Source organism: Phyllobates terribilis, unplaced genomic scaffold (assembly GCF_046119375.1).
Source record: "Phyllobates terribilis strain yellow unplaced genomic scaffold, ASM4611937v1 Scaffold_1__5_contigs__length_1240528914, whole genome shotgun sequence".
NCBI classification, from domain to species: Eukaryota; Metazoa; Chordata; class Amphibia; order Anura; family Dendrobatidae; genus Phyllobates; species Phyllobates terribilis.
The window spans coordinates 602,827,682-602,849,963 of NW_027362761.1; the positions used below are offsets into that span (position 1 = coordinate 602,827,682).

Genomic DNA, 22,282 nt, shown 5'->3' on the forward strand with positions numbered 1-22,282 from the left:
ATTCACATGCACCGCTTCACACCCACACATGGGTATACGCTTCCTCGTTTCGGCTGTTTAATCTTCTTCTCCTTATCCTCAGCCTCCACCACCACTATACCACCAGGGTGCCAGCATTGCAAGTTCCTCCGTCCTAATTTTTGGCAGCTTTTGCTTGCAAGGCATAAGCAAATACTATGGGACACCCACTCCCCAATAATGGGACTTATGTTTGTAATATGCTGTACTGCATGGCTCTTGTAAGGGGCACTGCAAGTTGCTCCGTCCTAATTTTTGGCAGCTTTTGCTTGCAAGGCATAAGCAAATACTATGGGACACCCACTCTCCAATAATGGGACTTATGTTTGTAATATGCTGTACTGCATGGCTCTTGTAAAGGGCACTGCAAGTTGCTCCATCCTAATTTTTGGCAGCTTTTGCTTGGAAAGCATAAGCAAATACCATGGGACACCCACTCCCCAATAATGGGACTTATGTTTGTAATATGCTGTACTGCATGGCACTTGTAAGGGGCATTGCAAGTTGCTCCGTCCTAATTTTTGGCAGCTTTTGCTGGGAAAGCATAAGCAAATACCATGGGACACCCACTCCCCAATAATGGGACTTATGTTTGTAATATGCTGTACTGCATGGCTCTTGTAAGGGGCATTGCAAGTTGCTCCGTCCTAATTTTTGGCAGCTTTTGCTTGGAAAGCATAAGCAAATACCATGGGACACCCACTCCCCAATAATGGGACTTATGTTTGTAATATGCTGTACTGCATGGCTCTTGTAAGGGGCATTGCAAGTTGCTCCATCCTAATTTTTGGCAGCTTTTGCTTGGAAAGCATAAGCAAATACCATGCGACACCCACTCCCCAATAATGGGACTTATGTTTGTAATATGCTGTACTGCATGGCTCTTGTAAGGGGCATTGCAAGTTGCTCCGTCCTAATTTTTGGCAGCTTTTGCTGGGAAAGCATAAGCAAATACCATGGGACACCCACTCCCCAAAAATGGGACTTATGTTTGTAATATGCTGTACTGCATGGCTCTTGTAAGGGGCATTGCAAGTTGCTCTGTCCTAATTTTTGGCAGCTTTTGCTTGGAAAGCATAAGCAAATACCATGGGACACCCACTCCCCAATAATGGGACTTATGTTTGTAATATGCTGTACTGCATGGCTCTTGTAAGGGGCATTGCAAGTTGCTCCGACCTAATTTTTGGCAGCTTTTGCTGGGAAAGCATAAGCAAATACAATGGGACACCCACTCCCCAATAATGGGACTTATGTTTGTAATATGCTGTACTGCATGGCTCTTGTAAGGGGCATTGCAAGTTGCTCCATCCTAATTTTTGGCAGCTTTTGCTTGCAAGGCATAAGCAAATACTATGGGACACCCACTCCCCAATACTGGGACTTATGTTTGTAATATGCTGTACTGCATGTGATGCGCCCCCTGGGCCGTGTGTACACGTGTCCGGGTCTCTGGGGTCTGTAGTCTCCGTGGCGGTGACCCGGTCCCGTGGCTCAGGCTGGTCAAACCAGTGGCAGTCTTTCTTAGGTTTTGAGGTTAATTGTCCGACTGCGCCACCCGTGGATTGCGGTCAGGGAGTACCACCGCTGCGAGGCAGACCGCTGAGGCTGGTGTTGTGTGCGCAGAATAGAATGGGATAACTCCCCTCGGGAGGAGTATAGCCTCAGGGCAGTGAGTGTGGATGATGGGGGTGATGGTGCATGAGCGCAGCAGGAACGATTCAGAGTCTTTGCAGTGCAGTTCAGGGTCTTTACTGATGATTATAAGGTAGACCCTCCCGGGAGTACTGGCTAGCATAAGAGGCCTGGTCAGTCTGTGAGCAAGCAGGAGTTCCCCTGGCCAGGTGGAGTTGTAGGCCTCCCGTCTGTCTGCACTCTTCCTGGCTACCTTGCTGTAAGCGGGTAGAAGTAGCCCACGTCCCTGAGTGTACCGTGTAGTGCTCACCCGTATGGCTGGTGACTTGGGGCCTTCTGTTAGCCTCCGCTCCACGACGGCGGTGCTGGTCCCTTGCTTGTGACTGAGCCTCCGGGCTTCTATGGCCAGAGGACCTGAAATCCCCTGCCGGCTGGTTTCTGCTGCTGGATATATAAGTCCTCACAGCTTCGGACTCCTGTGTCCGGTTCCTATTGTATTCTGCCAGGGCGAGCTCTGCTCAGCTTCCAGCCCCTGGTCTTTAGCTCCTACAGAGCTCCTTGCTGTTACTTTCCCTTGCTCTCACTCTGACTCTGACTGTTCTGTGACTCACTCAACCCCACCCCAGATCCAGTTTATAAGGGCAGAATTCTCCCCTCCCAGGACTGGGGCAGGAGGATGTTGCATGTTTAAGGGATCCTGACCAGGAAACCTCCCACTTGCTCTCCGACGTAATATCTCTATTACTGTGGTGACCAGACCCCTGGGGTGCCACACATGACTCTTGTAAGGGGCATTGCAGTTCCTCATAATTTTTGGAAAGCCTTCCATTCACTGCTTAGGCCAACAGTGCACGGGAGACCCAGTTGCTATAAATGGAAAAAAAGGTTTAGTTAACGCCCTCTGACCTCCATGTCATTTCCAAGGGGCATTGGAGTGGCTCGAAATTTTTGGTAGGCATTGCACTCACTGTATGCCCTATAACTGTGTAGCCGAACCGCTCCTTTTGTTACAGAAACATATCCTACAAGACATATCTGGTTGACTGGCCTGATATTGATGTGAATGGTCCCTGTTCCTCCTGCTCTTTCTCCTTTGCCACCACTTCATCCATCATTTATCACCTGAAGCTTTGTTTTAACGGGAGTCATAGAACTGGGATAGTAGCAGGAAAACATCCAGCAATCCTCGGAGGAGGTAGGATATGCGCCAAAACGCGGACCACCTCAGGCCTAGCTGCTACTACATACATGCGCTTGCATTCCAAGAAAACAAAGCAGATGCTAACTTCTATCATCATCATCATGCTCCTCACCTTGGCACTCTCAACTCCCCTGATGGAGAAGCCAGGGCCCACCGGAGGAGTCTGGTTCTCTGGTGGGCTCGTCCAATGCTGCCCTAAAGCAGGCCAGGCTAAGAAAAGTGTGGGGGAAGGTGACAGGAGAAATCAGGGCGGCTGGGGACCGTTTATGGACACCCGGCCGCCCCCAGGCGGCTGGCGACCGTGTGTGGACACCCGGCCGCGGGGCGGCTGGGGACCGAGTATGGACACCTGGCCGCCACCTGGCGGCTGGGGACCGAGCGTGGACACCCGGCCGCCGGGCGGCTGGGGACTGAGTATGGATACCTCGCTGCCATGAGGTAGTGGCCAGCTTCGGCCTCCTCCAAACTAAAAGGCCCATTTCAAGTGAAAGCTAGCAGTATGGTATTGCAGCCTGCGGGTGGGTGGGTGGTTGGCTGCATATTTTCGCTTGCATTGCAAGGAATGGGGGAGGTACAATTGAACACTGCCCTGGGACAAGGACTTGCACGGGGATAGTTGCAAGTCTGCATCTTCTGATGCGGCAAGGATCACTTCTGATGGGCACACTTTTAGGCAGTGACCTGGGAGTCAGAGATGCTTCCAGGGGTCTTCCCCATGCTGATCCCTTGTCTTTTCAGCACTGTATGCATGTGTCACACAGCACATGGCCAGATAAGGTTGTAAAATGTTAAAATGACATTTCCCGGTGAACGCATTTGTCACGGTTGAAAGCAATAAAGTGCAAAAACGCATGAAAAATGCTACTTGTGAACATAGCCCAAGGTGTGGAGGAGTATTTTTGTTTTTGGTTATTTATTTTACCTTATACACAAGTTTTTACCCTGGAAAGGAAATTCCTTAACATATTTCACAGGAAAACCGTTTCAGTTTCGTTTTTGAACGTTTTATTGTGAGCTCGCAAAAGTGGCTTAATACCTCTGACCACGTTGTTGACAGCAGTGACCTGGGGGTCAGAAATGCTTCCAGGGGTGATCCCCATGCTGCCCCCATGTCTTTTGAGCACTGTCACTATCGTTTTGGGCACTTTTTAGGCTTTCTACAGACTGCCGGGGGTGCTGCCGCAAAAATGCTCGGGTCTCTCATAGACTAACATTGGGCTCGTTGCTCGGGTCGAGCACCCGAGTATCACGGTAAGCTCGGCCCGAGCTTCGAGCACCCAAGCATTTTAGTGATCGCTCAACACTATCAGTCGTCATCTTGGTGAGGACACGGAAGTCTTGCCCGTTACCAGTCTGGCACCCATGGCTGACTTTATGTTACTCTGCCTTAACCGTGACCCTCGCATTGTCAAAATGTTGGGTGACAGTCATTACTGGTTGATGACACTTTTAGACCCTCTCTACAAGGAGAACTTTCACTCTCTTATTCCTGAGTTGGAGAGGTCTACAAAAATGGGGCAGTACCAGAAGGCCCTTGCTGCAGAACTATTAAAAAAATTCCCATCTGAACACGGTAGCGGCAGAGGTCACAGTTCGCTGCCCAACTAAGGCATACAGGCGAGAGAGACGCAACTCCAATCCAGCAGAGGCAGGGGAACACTGTCAATGTTCTAGGACAGTTTTCTGAGACCTGCCCAGCTTACAGGCCCTGAGGCGCAGGGTACTCTCACAAGGAGTGGAAAGTTTCAAAAGATGGTGAGGGAGTACCAGCGTCCTCCGTGATTCCTCTGTGCCTTTTAATTATTGGGTATCCAAGCTGGACACTTGGAATGAACGCACTCTGTACGCCTTGGAGGTCTTGGCCTGCCCTGCCGCTAGCGTGTTATCGGAGCGTGATTTTAGTGCCGCTGGGGGAATTATAACTGATAAGCGCACTCGCCTGTCAACTGACAATGCTGACAAGCTGACCCTTATCAAAATGAACAAGGGCTGGATTGGGCCAGACTTCTCATCACCACCAAATGACAGCAGAGTAACATAAAGTCAAATCCACTGTGTTATTTCGGGAGGTGCATTCCCATGCATCGCTTCACACCCACACATGAGTATACGCTTCCTCATTTCGGCTGTTTTTTGCTCTTCTCCTTATCCTCAGCCTCCACGACCACTATACCACCAGGGTGACCGTGGTCCATGTTGCCAGCATTGCAAGTTCCTCTGTCCTAATTTTTGGCAGCTTTTGCTTGGAAGGCATAGGCAAAGACTATGGGAGACCCACTCCCCAATAATGGGAATAATGTTTTTAATATGCTGTACTGCATGGCTCTTGTAAGGGGCATTAAAATCGTATTGTTAAGCTACTGTGACCTCCACGTCTCTTCCAAGGGTCGTTAATATTGTCTTTTTATTCCACTGCGACCTCCACCACTCTTCCAAGGGGCATTAAAAGCGTCTTGTTAAGCTACTGTGACCTCCACATCTCTTCCACAGGGCATTGATATTGTCTTTTTATTCCAGTGTAACCTCCACCACTCTTCCAAGGGGCATGGATATTGTCTTTTTATTCCACTGCGACCTCCACCACTCTTCCAAGGGGCATTAAAACTGTCTTGTTAAGCTACTGTGACCTCCACGTCTCTTCCACGGGGCATTGATATTGTCTTTTTATTCCACTGTAACCTCCACCACTCTTCCAAGGGGCATTAAAACTGTCTTGTTAAACCACTCTGAACTCCACGTCTCTTCCAAGGGGCATTAAAACCATCTTGTTAAGCTACTGTGACCTCCACATCTCTTCCAAGGGGCATTAAAACTGTCTTGCTAAACCACTCTGAACTCCACGTCTCTTCTAAGGGGCATTAAAACCATCTTGTTAAACCACTTTGAACTCCACAGCTCTTCCAAGGGGCATTGACATGTTGTTTTTAATTACTTCTAACCTCCACGACTCTTGCAACGGGCATTGCATTTCCTCCTAATTTTTGTCAGCTTTTGCTTTTCAATGCATAGGCGAACACTAAGGGAGACCCACTCCCCAATAACGGGTAGAAGGTTTTTAATACGCTGTAATCCACGTCTGTTTCAAGGGGCATTGCGGTGCCTAATAATTTTTGGAAAGCCTTCCATTCCCTGCTTAGGTCAACAGTGTACAGGAGACCCAGTTGCTATAAATGGAAAAAACGGTTTAGTTAAGGCCCTCTGACCTCCATGTCACTTCCAAGGGGCATTGGAGTGCCTCGAAATTTTTGGTAGGCACTGCATTCACTGTATGCCTTATAACTGTGTAGCTGAACCGCTCCTTTTGGTACAGAAACATATCCTACAAGACATGTGTGGTTGGCTGGCCTGATATTGATGTGAATAGTCCCTGTTCCTCCTGTTCTTTCTCCTTTGCCACCACCTTATTCATCATTCATCACCTGAAGCTTTGTTTTAACGGGAGTCATAGAACTGGGATAGTAGCAGGAAAACATCCAGCAATCCTCGAAGGAGGTAGAATATGCGCCAAAACGCTGACCACCTCAGGCCTAGCTGCTACTACATACATGCGCTTGCATTCCAAGGAACAGAAAGCTAAGGAGGTGGATGGCCTCATGATCATGAATAATTTACTCGTTGTGTAGGAGGCCGACCACTGCTGCTGTCTACCTTCTGAACTTTGTGTTGAAGCCTGATTGACCCAGGACCCGCAATCCTCTATGTCTGGAGGACGTGTTGCATCCCAGTGTCCAACTGTGTCCCGGTTTCCACAATATTAACCCAGTATGAAGGCGTCAGTGAGATGGACCATTCCTGGCCACATTCACTTGTCCACGTGTTTGTGGTTAGGCTGTCCTTCCCACTAAATACACTGGGGAGGGCACAGGTAATGTTTTGGCATGCGCGCTTGTGTATAAGGCGCACCGGGACAAATAGGGGCGGCTGGGGACCGTTTATGGACACCCGGCCACCCCCACGCGGCTGGGGACTGTGTGTGGGCACCCGGCCGCGGGGCGGCTGGGGACCAAGCGTGGACACCCGGCCGCCGGGCGGCTGGGGACTGAGTATGGATACCAGGCTACCGACGCAGCCATGACGTGGCGGCCAGATTCCACCTCCACATGCCTAAAAGGCCCAATTTCAAGTGCAAGCAAGCTAGCAGTATGGTATTGCAGCCTGGGGGTGGGTGGGTGGCAGGCTGCATACTTGCGCTTGTATTGCAAGTTATGGGGGAGGTACAATTGAACACTGCCCTGGGACAAGGACTTGCACGGGGATAGTTGCAAGTCTGCATCTTCTGATGCGGCAAGGATCACTTCTGATGGGCACACTTTTAGGCAGTGAACTGGGTGTCAGAGATGCTTCCAGGAGTCTTCCCCATGCTGTTCCCATGTCTTTTTAGCACTGTATGCATGTGTCACACAGCACATGGCCAGATAAGGTTGTAAAATGTTAAAATGACATTTCCCGGTGAATGCATTTGTCACGGTTGAAAGCAATACAAAAGTGCAAAAACGCATAAAAAATGCTACTTGTGAACATAGCCCAAGGTGTGGAGGAGTATTTTTGGTTATTTATTTTACCTTATACACAAGTCTTTACCCTGGAAAGGATGTTCCTTAACCCCTTTCCGACCTGGTCAGTAATAGTACGGACCAGGTCGGGAAGGCCGGTTCAGCGGGGGCTCCGGGGGTGAGCCCGCACTGAAGCGAGCACATGTCAGCTGATTATTGGAATCGCAATCCACCCGCGGCTGTTAACATGTTAAATCTCTGACAGCGGCATTTAACTCGCGCTTCCGGGAGTCCTAAGCCCCGCCCATCAGTGACCCCGACACGTGATCGCGGGTCACCAATGGGTGGGCATGACAACTCAGGGTCTGCAGCAGACGCCTGTGGTTGTCATGTCTCAATTGCTATGAGCGCCACCTAGTGGTCAGCGCTCATAGCAAGTGAGCATTTCTCCTGCATACAAGCGATCTCCTCATCGCTTGTATGCAGTAGAAGCAATCAGACAACTGCTGCTTCTAGTCTCCTCTCAGAAAGTGTAAAAAAAAAAAAAAGTTTTTAAAAATATTAAAAAAATATATAAAAGTTTAAGTCACCCCCCCTTTCGCCCCATTCAAAATAAAATATATATATATATATATATATATATATATATATATATATAAAAAAACACATACACATATTTGGTATCGCCGCGTTCAGAATCGCCCGATCTATCAATATAAAAGGAGAATTAATACAATCAGTAAACGGCGTAACGAGAAAAAAAATTTAAACGCCAGAATTAAGTTTTTTTGGTCGCTACAACTTTGCAATAAAATGCAATAACGGGCGATCAAAACATCGGATCTACCCCAAAATGGTATCAATAAAAACGTCAGCCCGGCACGCAAAAAATAAGCCCTCACCCAGCCCCAGATCCCGAAAAATGGAGAAGCTAAGGGTCTCGGAAAATGGCGTCATTTTTTTTTTGTTTTTTTAGCAAGCTTTGGATTTTTTTTTCACCACTTAAATAAAAAAGAACCTATACATGTTTGGTGTCTATGAACTCGTAACGACCTGGAAAATAATGATGGCAGGTCAATTTTAGCAATCTGTGAACGTGGTAAAAAAAGGACCCAAAAAACAACTGTGGAATTGCATTTTTTTTGCAGTTTCACTGCACTTGGAATTTTTTTCCCATTTTCCAGCACACGATATGGTAAAACCAGTGATGGTGTTTAAAAGTACAACTCGTCCCGCAAAAAATAAGCCCTCACATGGCCATATTGAACGAAAATTAAAAAAGTTCTGGCTCTGGGAAGAAGGGGGAGCAAAAAAGGAAAACACAAAAACAGAGAGACCCATGGTCATTAAGGGGTTAACATATTTAACAGGAAAGCACTTTCAGTTTCGTTTTTGCATGTTTTATTGTGAGCCTGTAAAAGTGGCTTAATACCTCTGACCACGTTGTTGACAGCAGTGACCTGGGGGTCAGAAATGCTTCCTGGGGCGATCCCCATGTCATTTGAGCACTGTCACTATCGTTTTGGGCACTTTTTAGGCTTTCTACAGACTGCCGGGGGTGCAGTCGCAAAAATGTTCGGGTCTCCCATAGACTAACATTGGGCTCGTTGCTCGGGTCGAGCACCCGAGTATCACAGTGAGCTCGACCCGAGCTTCGAGCACCCGAGCATTTTAGTGCTCGCTCAACACTATTAATAACCTTAGAACATTTTTTTTGTAATCAAAAAATTGAAAGTATGAAACTTAGTGTTGGCAAAATTTTAGAAATTGATCTCGTGTTCAGTGAGCTATTAAATAAAATCTTACTCATCAAAGGGGGTGTACTCATTTATGCTGAACAATGTTTATTAAGCTTTATAAAACACAGTGAACATAATTACACTTTCTTTCCTGTATGACTTCTCATGTTTTACAAGGTATGATTTATGTATAAAAGATTTCCCACATTCTCAACATGAATACGGCTTCTCTCCTGTGTGAATTCTTTGATGTATAACAAGCTCTGATTTACTTCTACAACATTTCGCACATTCTGAACAAGAAAATGGCTTTTCTGCTGTATGCATTCTCTTATGTGCAGAAAGATTTGATTTACAGATAAAAGATTTCCCACATTCTCAACATGACTACGGCTGTTGTCTTGTGTGAATTTTCTCATGTGTCGCAAGTTTTGATTTCTCTGTAAAGCATTTCCCACATTCTGGACATGAATACGGCTTTTCTCCTGTGTGAATTCTGTGATGTTTAACAAGATTTGATTTATCTCTAAAGCATTTCCCACATTCTGAACATGAATATGGCAACTTTCCAGTATGAATGCTCTGATGTCTACTAAGATGCCCTTTAGCTGTGAAGGACTTCTCACATAGTGAACATGAAAATGGTTTTTCTCCTGTGTGAATTCTCTGATGTGTATTAAGACTCCCTTTATTTGTGAAGGACTTCTCACATAGTGAACATGAAAATGTTTTTTCTCCTGTGTGATTTCTCTGATGTGTAATAAGATTCCCTTTATTTGTAAAGCATTTCCCACATTCTGAACACGAATATGGCTTCTCTCCTGTGTGAATTCGCTGATGTGGAATAAGACTCCTTTTATCTGTGAATGATTTCCCACATTCTGAACATGAATATGGCTTCTCTCCTGTGTGAATTTTCTGATGTGTTATAAAACTCCCTTTAAAAGTAAAACATTTCCCACATTCTGAACATGAATATGGCTTCTCTCCTGTGTGAATTCTCTGATGTACAATAAGACTTCCTTTATCCGTGAACGACTTTCCACATTCTGAACATGAATACAGCTTTTCTCCTGTGTGAATTCTCTGATGTCTAACAAGTTGTGATTTATCTACAAAACACCTTCTACATTGTAAACATGAAAAAAGTTTTTCCTCCGCGTGAATTCTTTGATGTTTAACAAGGTCTGATTTACTTCTACAGCATTTTCCACATTCCGAACATGAAAATGGCTTCTCTCCTGTATGAATTTTCTGATGGTTAATAAGACTAAAGTTATTTGTGAACAACTTTCCACATTCTGAACATGAATATGGCTTTTCTCCGGTGTGAATTCTCTGATGTTTAACAAGTTGTGATTTATCTGTAAAGAACCTTCTACATTCTAAACATGAAAAAGGTTTTTCTCCTGTGTGAATTCTTTGATGTTTAACAAGGTTTGATTTACTTCTAAAACATTTCCCACATTCCGAACATGAATATGGCTTCTCTCCTGTATGAATTCTCTGATGTATAATAAGATCCCCTTTATGTTTGAAGGACTTCCCACATTCCGAACATGAAAATGGCTTTTCTCCTGTGTGAATTCTTTGATGTTTAACAAGGTCTGATTTACTTCCAAAACATTTCCCACATTCCGAACATGAAAACGGCTTCTCTCCTGTATGAATTTTCTGATGTGTAATAAGATCCCCTTTATGCTTAAAGGACTTCCCACATTCCAAACATGAAAATGGCTTTTCTCCTGTGTGAATTCTCTCATGTATAACAAATTGTGATTTATATGAAAAGCATTTCCCACATTCTGAACAGGAGTATGGCTTTTTTCCTTTGTCTTTTCTGTGAGTTAAAAAATCTGAGCTTTTTGTAAATTGCTTGTCACACTGAAATCTTGAATCCACTTTGCCCCCTGAACTTTCGGTAATAATGTGAGATTGCTCAGGAGATGATTCCTCATGATTAGGAGGATTATAAGAATGTGAAGGACTGTGAAGTCTAGGAGGTCCATGAAGGGTGATGAGGTTTTCTCCATTAGAGTGCTTCATGATATCTTCTTTTTTACAATTTAGTGATGAACCGTTATTCTCACAAGGATTTCCTATTAGGACGAAAGATAAATTAGATGAGATTTTTTTTCTTCAACACAAAAGAGATTTCTGAATGTATTTTCTGGATCTCACAATGAAAACCCTCGTCAGTGAAAGTACCGGTAATAAGGAGGACAACTACATGCCATAACATTAACACAATGACGGGTAAAGTGAATGACACTTATAATCTGGTGATATTGGCACAAGTCAGGGGTGGCAGAGATTAGACAGCAAATAGACAGTTCTTAAAGGGAACCTGTAATCAGGATTTACCCCCTTAATTTACCACCAGTGCCATTTCACTCTCTCAAGCTTCATATCTTGCCCTTAGTGTAGAAAAGTCTCCAAGTAATTAAAGAAGATGTCCACTACTGTTAAAAATGCCCCCAATGTAATTAACCTGTTGAGAGAAGATTTTTTTTTTAATTACCTAGCTTTGTCTTTATTTGCTGTGAGCGGCGCTATCGCTGGCCACTCACCGGCATCACGCGACCCCCGGCTGCAGCCGGCTCTTGCTTCCCCTGATGTCACGTCAAGTAAGGCGTGACTCGGTGATGCGATCCCCGCGGTGGACGCCGGGCTGTGGGTGGGGTTACCCCGCGCGTCACACCCAGCATCCACCGCGCACTTTCCCAATGAATGCAATGTAATTGTGATTCACAAAATGTTATACAATTGAAAGGGGAAGAAATACTATTAAATTTTTTCACTATAATGTTATTTTAGCCCCAGATTTTACATTTTCACAAGGGAAAATGGGTAAAAAATGACCACATAATTTGTTATACAATTTCTGCTGAACTGGGCAATACCCCATATGTGGCTGTACTGTACTGCTTAGCCACACGACCAGATTCAGGAGGAACTGAGCGCTATTTGACTCTTGGAGAACAAACTTCAGTAGAACAGTTTGCAGACTCCATATGCAGAGCCCCTAAGTGGCAGAAGAGCAGAATCCCCCCTCAAGTGACACCAGTTTGGAAATTACACCCCTATGGAAATTTATCTACAGGTGTTGTGATGAATTTGACTCCATGGGTGCTTTCCAGAAACGAGCAGCAATGGATGTTGCTAAGTGAAAATGCTAATATTTCATCATAGTGGCCAGTACATTTTAGTGCCCTTAAGTTGTAGCGCCCAGTACATGATTCCCAGCTAGTGCTTTCTGGATAAATAAATTGGCTCTCCTCGCTACAGTAATGCCAAACATGTGGATGCTAACTGCACACTGTGGGGCCCAGGAGGAGGGGGCATTTGGATTTGAGAGCGCAGATTTCGCTGGATTTCTTTTAGTGGAAGCCACGTCACTTTTCCAGAGCCTTTGTGCTACCACTAATATGGACACTGTCAGGACGACACCGGCAGGATCATACAATATCCCACCGCTGCCACCAATTTGTCAGGGATGAGGGCCCACACACAGTCAGGACGACACCGGGGAGATCACGCAATATCTCACCGTGCCGTCACGCTGTCCGTATTTCGTCCGGAGTCGCGAGCACGCGATCCAGACTACTCTCTACGTAGGTATCGGTAAGCGACCAGTGAGAGTATGGCGTAACACCCTGGGTTCCACAGCCTGGAATCCGGGTTTAACGCCCTCCGTACGGTCACTGTCAGCTTCACGATAGCCCAATTATTAATACTCTCTGCCACCACCGGCCGAGTTTGAAATATAATACAGGCCTGGCCGGACGCCTGCGTTTTGGTAGCGTATATGGCTTCGGGGAGGGAACGATTACAGAACAAAAGAAACAGAACTATTAAATTTTATATTTAATCCAAAAGGGAGGCAGTGTTTAGGAAAAATATATACATAAGGATGTTACAAAGGGGGCATTAAAATACATATGCAGATACATAAAATAAAACAGGATAAAAAAGTGAAACTTACACGATAAAGTTCGCTGCGACGACTCAATATAGGTGGAGGAGGGGCTCCCCGGTTGGAATATGCTGTTATTGAACAGGACCTGTTGCTTATAATTCTTATTCCCCCCTGGCAATGAGTGCTCCTGTCTTCTCCATAGACTCTTTTATACCTAAGGGTAGATCTGCCCACACGCCCCTTGTGGTGACATCATGTGGGCCGGTCTCCAGCCTGTACATTTTTATCAGAAACGCTAATGTAGCACCCTGAGGATTCGGCTGCTACAGGGGTATTGCACCTCAACCCAGAGGTGTGATATTCCACTCCCGGGTAAGGATGGAGTGTGGAACTGAGCTCAGAAAGCTGCATGCACTACACACATCCCATTTCCGAGGAACAGACCAACGGTACTCCCACTTAGAAATGTGCAGGTACGACCGAGTCTGTTCCTGGCTGGAGTGGGAGGGGGGTGGTACATTCCAGTAGTGTAGGGGCAGATAGGGGGAGCAGCCTGGGTAAAGTTAGGAGCTCATTGGGTGCTGGTCACCTGAGCTCACACATAGAGGGAGTATTTAAGGTGGGCACCATCTAAGATCAGGGTCAGTCTGTGAGAGGTCGGTCAGTCTGAGAGAAGTCAGCCTTTTGCAGAGAAGCCAGAGCAGAAGAGCAGAGCAGCCCCAGGCCCAGAGAGAGTGAGAGAGGAGAACAAGAAAAACCCAGAGGGGGAGACAGAAGGAACTCTGAGAACCCAAGTACAACCCCAGGGTGAAGAGTTGGCAACAGGGTACCGGATCCCAAACTGGTGGGGGCTAAAGCATACCTCAGCCAGAGACCGGAGGCCGTGGGCAGGATCTGCCACGGCCACCCACCACATCCACCCTGAAGGCAAACCACGTGTAGGGTCAGGGAACCCAAGGCCAAGGGTCTCCCAACAGAAGGCCCGAGGGAGCTGGACCTAGGTGGATCCCTGGTGGGGACGGCCAGAAGAAAGGACAAGAAGGAGGGCTCAGGGACACGCTCCGGACTTGCTTGGGGGTTGGCTGAATCCAGGACCTGGTGGACGCAGCACGGCTCGGGTGGTCACTCAAGGCCGGAGTGACCGGAATATCTGCAGTAAGTAAACGCCCTGAACTGCACAACCCGACTCTGTCTTTAATTATCATCTACGCTGCACCACCACAACCCCCATCCTCTGCACCTGACCCCCTGAGGCCATACCCCTCCCGTTGGGGGTTATACTATCTAAAGCTGCACCAACACCATCAGCCTCAGCGGACCCTGCTGCAGCGGCGGCCGTAGTGACCGCAATCCAACGGGTGGCGTAGTCGACATAACGAACTTTGTAACATCTGTAGGACTGCCACATACTCTGAGCTTGACACCCTGGGCACGGACCGGGTCACAGCCACTCGGAGACTACAACCCCCATCTGATCCGGCTCCGGGTATCCCTAACAGCACTGGCCCAGGGGGCGCGTCAACTTTGGCGTAGTCGGCAGGATTACGTGCCCGCAACACCCGGGTACTGCGTGCCTGAAGAAAAGAACAAGTTTACCTCAAAAAGAAGTCTCCTGCCGGTTCCGGAGGGTCCCCGCCATCGGACTCCGTCACAGATCGATTCCCGCCGGTTGTCCGCCATTAACAGCTTTTTCCCGCCATCTGCAGAGTTTCCCGCCACTGGGAGACGATTCCCGCCATTTCCAAAGGTTTCCCGCCTTGGAAGAGCGGACGCCATTATGGGCGTGCCAGAGGGTGGTAAGAGGCCGCCTCCCATCGTGGGCCAGGACCGAAAATGGCGCCAAAAGTGGAAACCGCCCCCACCAACAGAGACTGTGATGCTAGAGGTGTCTGTCAGCGTGAAAGAACTGCCCCTGGAGCTGACAATCACCAAGTGGCCCCGGGACCGCCCTCGAAGTGGGAGGACTGAGAAGAAGAGAGCAAAGATGGGTGTCGCCTGGAGCAGTCTGGAGAGAGCGCACCCGGAGACAAGAAGCCTGGAGCAGAGTCTGGAGAGAGCCTCCCCGGAGATGGAGGGAGAGCCAGGCAGCACCGACCCAGTGGTCAGGAGCCTGATGCGGGCCGCCACTCCAGGCAGCACCGACCCAGCGGTCAGGAGCCTGTTGCCGGTCGCCACTCCAGAAGGCCTGCTGGAGACAGCGGGAGGAGAGCAGAGCAGCACCGACCCGTTGGTCAGGAGCCTGCTAGAAGCAACGACCCCACTAGGCTTAGTGGAGGTCTTGGCACAGCTCCCCCGAGATCGGGAGTGTGCACAGACCGCGCTGGAGGGCCTCGCACGGAGGATGGCCCGGGTGCAGCGAGAGACGTTAGCAGAATGGAGCCGTGAGATGGCCCAGCAGACAAGAATCCGTCAGCGGAGCACGCCACCCGAGACGAGGAGACAGACCGCCTCTGAGGATGGCGCAGGAGGACTGAAGGCCGGAGACGGCGCCGAGAAGGGAGCCGAACGAAAGGAGGCAGGTAAAGGGGACGTCTCTACCCCAAACCGGGAAACCGCGTACCTGCCCCAGCTCCCCGTCGCAGAGCCCGAAGTATCCCCTGCCGTGCCCGTCGCTGCAACGTCACCGCCGCAGACTAGGCCTCAAACGGGAGCCGCGACCCCTGTGACGTCACACGCCTCGACCCCGAGCGTGACCAAGCAGGAAGTACCATCGGCCTGGTCGCAAGGCCTAGTACCCCCGGGCGCCGCAATACCAACAGCGCCCCCTACCTCCGCGGAGCCACCGGCCTGGTCGCAGGGCCAAGTAGCCCAGGGCGCCGCCGTCCTTACGGTGCCCTTCACTTTCCAGGTGCCCCAGGCCTGGCCGCAAGGCCTGGGCAACCCGGGCGCCGCTACCACCACTGCGCCCATAACACCTAAAGTACCGCACCTGGGTGAGGACCTGTTCGCCCAGCATACGTGCCCGGACGGGTCTGAAACTGAAACTGTCCACAAAGAAAGAGCAGGAGGACGTCGTCGTTGAGTACAGCAGAGTAGAAGCTGTATATAGTTGCCCGTTGGGGCACAGTGAACTGTTGCTGCTATTATAGTCCCCGTTGGGACCAGAGAACTGAACTGTTAACCCGTGTGTCCCCATTCCCACTGACCGAGGACTGAGAGCGGTCATCCCTTTCCTAATACCTGGCCGAGGACTGAGAGCGGCCATATCCCTTTGTATATAGTTGCGCTTCCTAAAGCGCCCCCTACCGGTTTTATAGGAAACCATTTTCTTTAAGAGACTGTAGCACTTTACCCGGTCACAAGTTGCACCGTGGCCGGAGGTACCAGAAACAAGAAAGTTTTTATGAAAAGTTTTATATGATGTTTTATTATGTTGTTTATGCAAAAATTGTATGTTTGGTGTTTTTTATCTCTTACAGCCCGAGGACGTGCTGTGATTTACCAGGGGGGAATGTAGCACCCTGAGGATTCGGCTGCTACAGGGGTATTGCACCTCAACCCAGAGGTGTGATATTCCACTCCCGGGTAAGGATGGAGTGTGGAACTGAGCTCAGAAAGCTGCATGCACTACACACATCCCATTTCCGAGGAACAGACCAACGGTACTCCCACTTAGAAATGTGCAGGTACGACCGAGTCTGTTCCTGGCTGGAGTGGGAGGGGGGTGGTACATTCCAGTAGTGTAGGGGCAGATAGGGGGAGCAGCCTGGGTAAAGATAGGAGCTCATTGGGTGCTGGTCACCTGAGCTCACACATAGAGGGAGTATTTAAGGTGGGCACCATCTAAGATCAGGGTCAGTCAGTCAGCCACAGTCAGTCAGTCTGTGAGAAGTAAGTCTTTGCAGAGCAGTGGAAGAGAGCAGAAGAGCAGAGCAGCCCCAGCCCAAGAGTGAGAGAGGAGAGAAAGAAAGACCCAGAGGGGGAGAAAGAAGGAACTCTGAGAGCCCAAATACAACCACAGGGTGAAGAGTTGGCAACAGGGTACCGGATCCCAAACTGGTGGGGGCTACAGCATACCTCAGCCAGAGACCGGAGGCCGTGGGCAGCATCTGCCACGGCCACCCACCATATCCACCCGGAAGGCAGACCACGCATAGGGTCAGGGAACCCAGAGTCAAGGGTTACCAACAGAAGGCCCGAGGGAGCCGGACATAGGTGGATCCCTGGTGGGGAAGGCCAGAGACGAGGACAGGACAGAAAGGGAGCTCAGAACCACGCTCCAGAACTACTTGGGGGTTGGCCGAGTCCAGGACCTGGTGGACGCAGCGCGGCTCGGGTGGTCACTCAAGGCCGGAGTGACCGGTACAAGAACAGCAGTAAGTAAAGAACCCTGAACTGCACAACCCGACTCTGACTCTCATTACCATCTTCCCTGCACTTCCACAACCACCATCCTCTGCACCTGACCCCCTGAGGCTATACCCCTCCCGTTGGGGGTTATACTACCTAAGCTGCACAAACACCATCAGCCTCAGCGGACCCTGCTGCAGCGGCGGCCGTAGTGACCGCAATTCAACGGGTGGCGTAGTCGACATAAAAGAACTTTAGTAACATCAGTAAGGACTGCCACACACTGAGCTTGACACCCTGGGCACGGACCGGGTCACAGCCACTCGGAGACTACAACCCCCATCTGATCCGGCTCCGGGTATTCCCTTAAAGAATATGGCCCAGGGGGCGCGTCACTAACTTCTGCGATAACTCATCACTCGTTGATCGCAGAAGCTAGCAAACTACGCCATTTTTTCCCTTATGATTTTATCTTTATTTTGATATCACACTTCACATAGCTGCAGTCTGCTATTCTGGTGTTTTTGCGCTGCAGCTCCCTGATTTTGGTTACAGCCCTGGAAAACTACCTACACATTCCTGGGCTGATTTGGTCACTACCCATTTGGGTTTCGTTATTGCCGGACGTATGGAACTCATACTATTTCATATCTAATATCGGAGCCGATCTGGCTATGGCTGGTGGCCAGGAATTGTCTGTGGGTCTCTTTGAAATTAACGAACCATTTCCTCTTTCCTCCAAACTCATTGCTTGGGAGAAGGTGTCAATCTATCTCTGGTCTGTGTTAAGAGGAAATACATTTGCATTTTAGCTTGTGACACTTCATGTGTAAAGCCTTTTGGCTGTGGGGGATAATTTGCAGGAAGACACAGTATAATTGTCATCTCTGGACAAACACTACAGGAGAGGGCATGGGAGAAGGGCTAATTATTATTAATTAATATTTTCCTGACATCTCCCCCTCTTTGAGGTGGCATAAAGGGTGATTTACAGATTGCCCCTGGAGCCCACCTCCTGGCCCACCCTTCCTGCGGATCCAGCTTTCCGGTCACCCTGACCGGTTTGGGATACATCTTCCCCACACCTCTGACAGGCTATGGGTACCTTCCTCCTATACTCCTGACAGGGGGACACACCTTCCTCCTACCTTGCCTGGTTATGCGGCCTACCTTTTTACGAGTCATCATCTTTACCTTGGGAGCTGCGCTCCCTAGGGGGGAGCTATGACCGGCCATGTCACAGTCCGTCGTGACACTGGTCGTCGGCACGGGACCACTTTCCCTATGATCCCCGTGTTTCTCCCCATCACCTCTGGAGCCGTGCTAGTCATGGGGCAGCTACCACTGACCATGTCACTATCCGGCATGACATTGGTCACCTGCACGGGACGACCTGCTTCCTGGTGTCCATGCCTGCTCCCCTTGCCCCTAGCACTTATACTGGCTCTCTTTAGGGGATCCTCATCATCATCACCCTGCAGGGTGAGGCGGCTGAGTTCCCCTTTACCACAACACACACTTATTATACATGACATTGACATCTTTGACAGTGGCATTACATGACATATCAGATCTGGGAGGGTTGTCAGGGATGTATCGAGCAACCAACCATCCCAGATCAGTTCCCAATAGCACATTAGTGGGGAGATTCTCCGACACCCCCACTTCCCTTAATCCCCTCCCCGCACCACAGTCCAGGAAAACTCGGGCCATCGGTATGGGACGGCGAACACCCCCAAACCCGGTGACAGTCAGGGTCTTCCCAGGAATGAGTTCCTCTGGTAACACAAACTCAGGACGGATCAGGGTGCGTTCGGCGCCAGTGTCCTTAAGGCCGACAGTGACAGCGTTGGCCACGGTAACGGGTTGTAAGTTCTCCCGGGCCTGACCAACCGCCCCACCCACAAAAAGAATGGCTGCAGTAGGCCCTGGGGCCTCAGGTGTGGGGTCCATCTTCTGCCTCTCCGGGCAGACAAGGCTGATGTGACCCGTTTGGTCACAAGTATAACACCTACGGGAGTCAAATGCGGGCCGGGTGCTAAAAGATGGGGCAGGAGCCGCTGAGGGCCGACTGGCTGGAACACTGGGGGTGGTCGTCAGCTTACCCCCTTTCCAGCTGGCGGTGGCTGACTTCCGCACCTCTGGTGTGCGGTTGGCCTCATAGGTATCCGCGATCTGGGCTGCTTTGGCGGCTTCCCTCAGCTCCCGGTCAAGCACAAACAGTCTCACTTCCACTGGGCAAAGATGAAGAAACTGGTCCTTCACCATCGGATCCTTCAGGTCCTCGAAGGTGGTGACTGACAGTCCTCGGATCCACTGCTCAAAGTTGGTTCTGAGCCCGTCTACCACATCGCTGTAGGTGTCATGTGGTCCACGTTGGAGGGCTCTGAACTTTTTTCGGTAAACCTCCGGAGTCAGCTGGTACTTTTTTTTTATCAGGGCCTGCTTGACGGCCTCATAGTCTCCATCTTGTTCGCGAGGGAGGGAAGCGAACACCTTCAAGGCTTTTCCGCGGAGCACTGGAGTTAAGTACCTTGCCCACTGGCCGGTGGGCAACTGATACTGCCTACAGGCCTTTTCAAAGCCTCGCAGAAATGTGTCCAAGTCCCCATCCTTTTCCATCACAGGGAAGTGCTCAGGACGGGGTTTAAGGCAGTTGGTGCTGTTGGACTCACAGGACAGCGTGGAGGATGACTTCGTCGGGATCCGGGCTAGCTCCAGCTGGTGTTGTCGGTCAGCTTGGGCCTGGCGCTCAGCAGCCTCTCGGTCAGCTTGTCGCTCAGCTCTCGCAGCCTCTCGGGCTGGAATTTCAGGATCAGCTGCAGTCGTCCGTCACGATCGTCTGCATCGAGCTGCTCCATGGCCATCTGCAGGTGGGGGTCCACACTACCCTGGTTGCGGGTATGGTTGGCAATCGCAGGTGGAACCCCTGCAGCAGATCCTTGGCTTGCCGCCCCATCATCAGGGCTCTGCTGTCGGACGGGCTCTGCATCACCCTGCAGGAGTTCAGCAATCATTTGGACCTTGGTTTTGCCAGTTGGGTCAATCTGCCTCAGCTCACAGAGGGCGATGATAGTGGTCTTCACCTGCTGGTGATACCAGTTCTCTCCATGTGTAGCCATTATTGCCAAATAAAAGATAGGACAGAAAAACAAGAGAAGGGGGGGATGCAACTGCTACACATACAGTAATGTCTCAGATAAAAAAAAAATATTAAAACACCGAGTCTGATTTCTTAAAACTTTGTACAGAATTATCGCGAGAACCGTGCAAGTTTTCAGTGACAGGAATGATTGCTCAATCCAGCCACTGATGTTCTGTAATATCCCACCGCTTGCCACCAATTTGTCAGGGACGGCACTGGCAGGATCACACAATATCCCACCGCTGCCACCAATTTGTCAGGACGACACCGGCAGGATCATACAATATCCCACCGCTGCCACCAATTTGTCAGGGATGAGGGCCCACACACAGTCAGGACGACACCGGGGAGATCACGCAATATCTCACCGTGCCGTCACGCTGTCCGTATTTCGTCCGGAGTCGCGAGCACGCGATCCAGACTACTCTTTACGTAGGTATCGGTAAGCGACCAGTGAGAGTATGGCGTAACACCCTGGGTTCCACAGCCTGGAATCCGGGTTTAACGCCCTCCGTACGGTCACTGTCAGCTTCACGATAGCCCAATTATTAATACTCTCTGCCACCACCGGCCGAGTTTGAAATATAATACAGGCCTGGCCGGACGCCTGCGTTTTGGTAGCGTATATGGCTTCGGGGAGGGAACGATTACAGAACAAAAGAAGCAGAGCTATTAAATTTTATATTTAATCCAAAAGGGAGGCAGTGTTTAGGAAAAATATATACATAAGGATGTTACAAAGGGGGCATTAAAATACATATGCAGATACATAAAATAAAACAGGATAAAAAAGTGAAACTTACACGATAAAGTTCGCTGCGACGACTCAATATAGGTGGAGGAGGGGCTCCCCAGTTGGAATATGCTGTTATTGAACAGGACCCGTTGCTTATAATTCTTATTCCCCCCTGGCAATGAGTGCTCCTGTCTTCTCCATAGACTCTTTTATACCTATGGGTAGATCTGCCCACACGCCCCTTGTGGTGACATCATGTGGGCCGGTCTCCAGCCTGTACATTTTTATTAGAAACGCTAACTTCTGCGATAACTCATCACTCGTTGATCGCAGAAGCTAGCAAACTACGCCATTTTTTCCCTTATGATTTTATCTTTATTTTGATATCACACTTCACATAGCTGCAGTCTGCTATTCTGGTGTTTTTGCGCTGCAGCTCCCTGATTTTGGTTACAGCCCTGGAAAACTACCTACACATTCCTGGGCTGATTTGGTCACTACCCATTTGGGTTTCGTTATTGCCGGACGTATGGAACTCATACGATTTCATATCTAATATCGGAGCCGATCTGGCTATGGCTGGTGGCCAGGAATTGTCTGTGGGTCTCTTTGAAACTAACGAACCATTTCCTCCAAACTCATTGCTTGGGAGAAGGTGTCAATCTATCTCTGGTCTGTGTTAAGAGGAAATACATTTGCATTTTAGCTTGTGACACTTCATGTGTAAAGCCTTTTGGCTGTGGGGGATAATTTGCAGGAAGACACAGTATAATTGTCATCTCTGGACAAACACTACAGGAGAGGGCTTGGGAGAAGGGCTAATAAGCTGTTAATCTGTCCCTGACATTAATATTTTCCTGACAGACACCCCCAATATTACTGTTTACAGATGATGAACCTGAATGGGGACTTGTTTTTGTGGGTTGAGTAGAAGCTCTTAATGGTGGCATTTTGGATCATATTTATCCTGTGCTGTACACTGAACATTTACATCAGGGTTTCCAACTAAATCTACAAAATACATGATTCAGATGACACCCCCGAGGGATCCATTCACAATAATGAGGCACAGAGTTACACCGAACTCCGTCTAGCCTCTGGTCGAC

At 49.1% G+C, this 22,282-nt stretch overlaps 1 protein-coding gene across 1 annotated transcript in view; it reads right to left on the reverse strand.

The window, feature by feature from the left end:
- Positions 1-9,180: 9,180 nt before the first annotated feature.
- Positions 9,181-22,282, reverse strand: part of LOC141272230 (uncharacterized) — a 36,280-nt gene continuing 23,178 nt past the window's right edge. Inside the window, exon 12 of the mRNA XM_073682722.1 lies at positions 9,181-11,185. Coding sequence (XP_073538823.1) covers positions 9,474-11,185 — 1,712 coding nt within the window. The 3' untranslated portion in view covers positions 9,181-9,473. The remainder of the gene's footprint in view (positions 11,186-22,282) is intronic.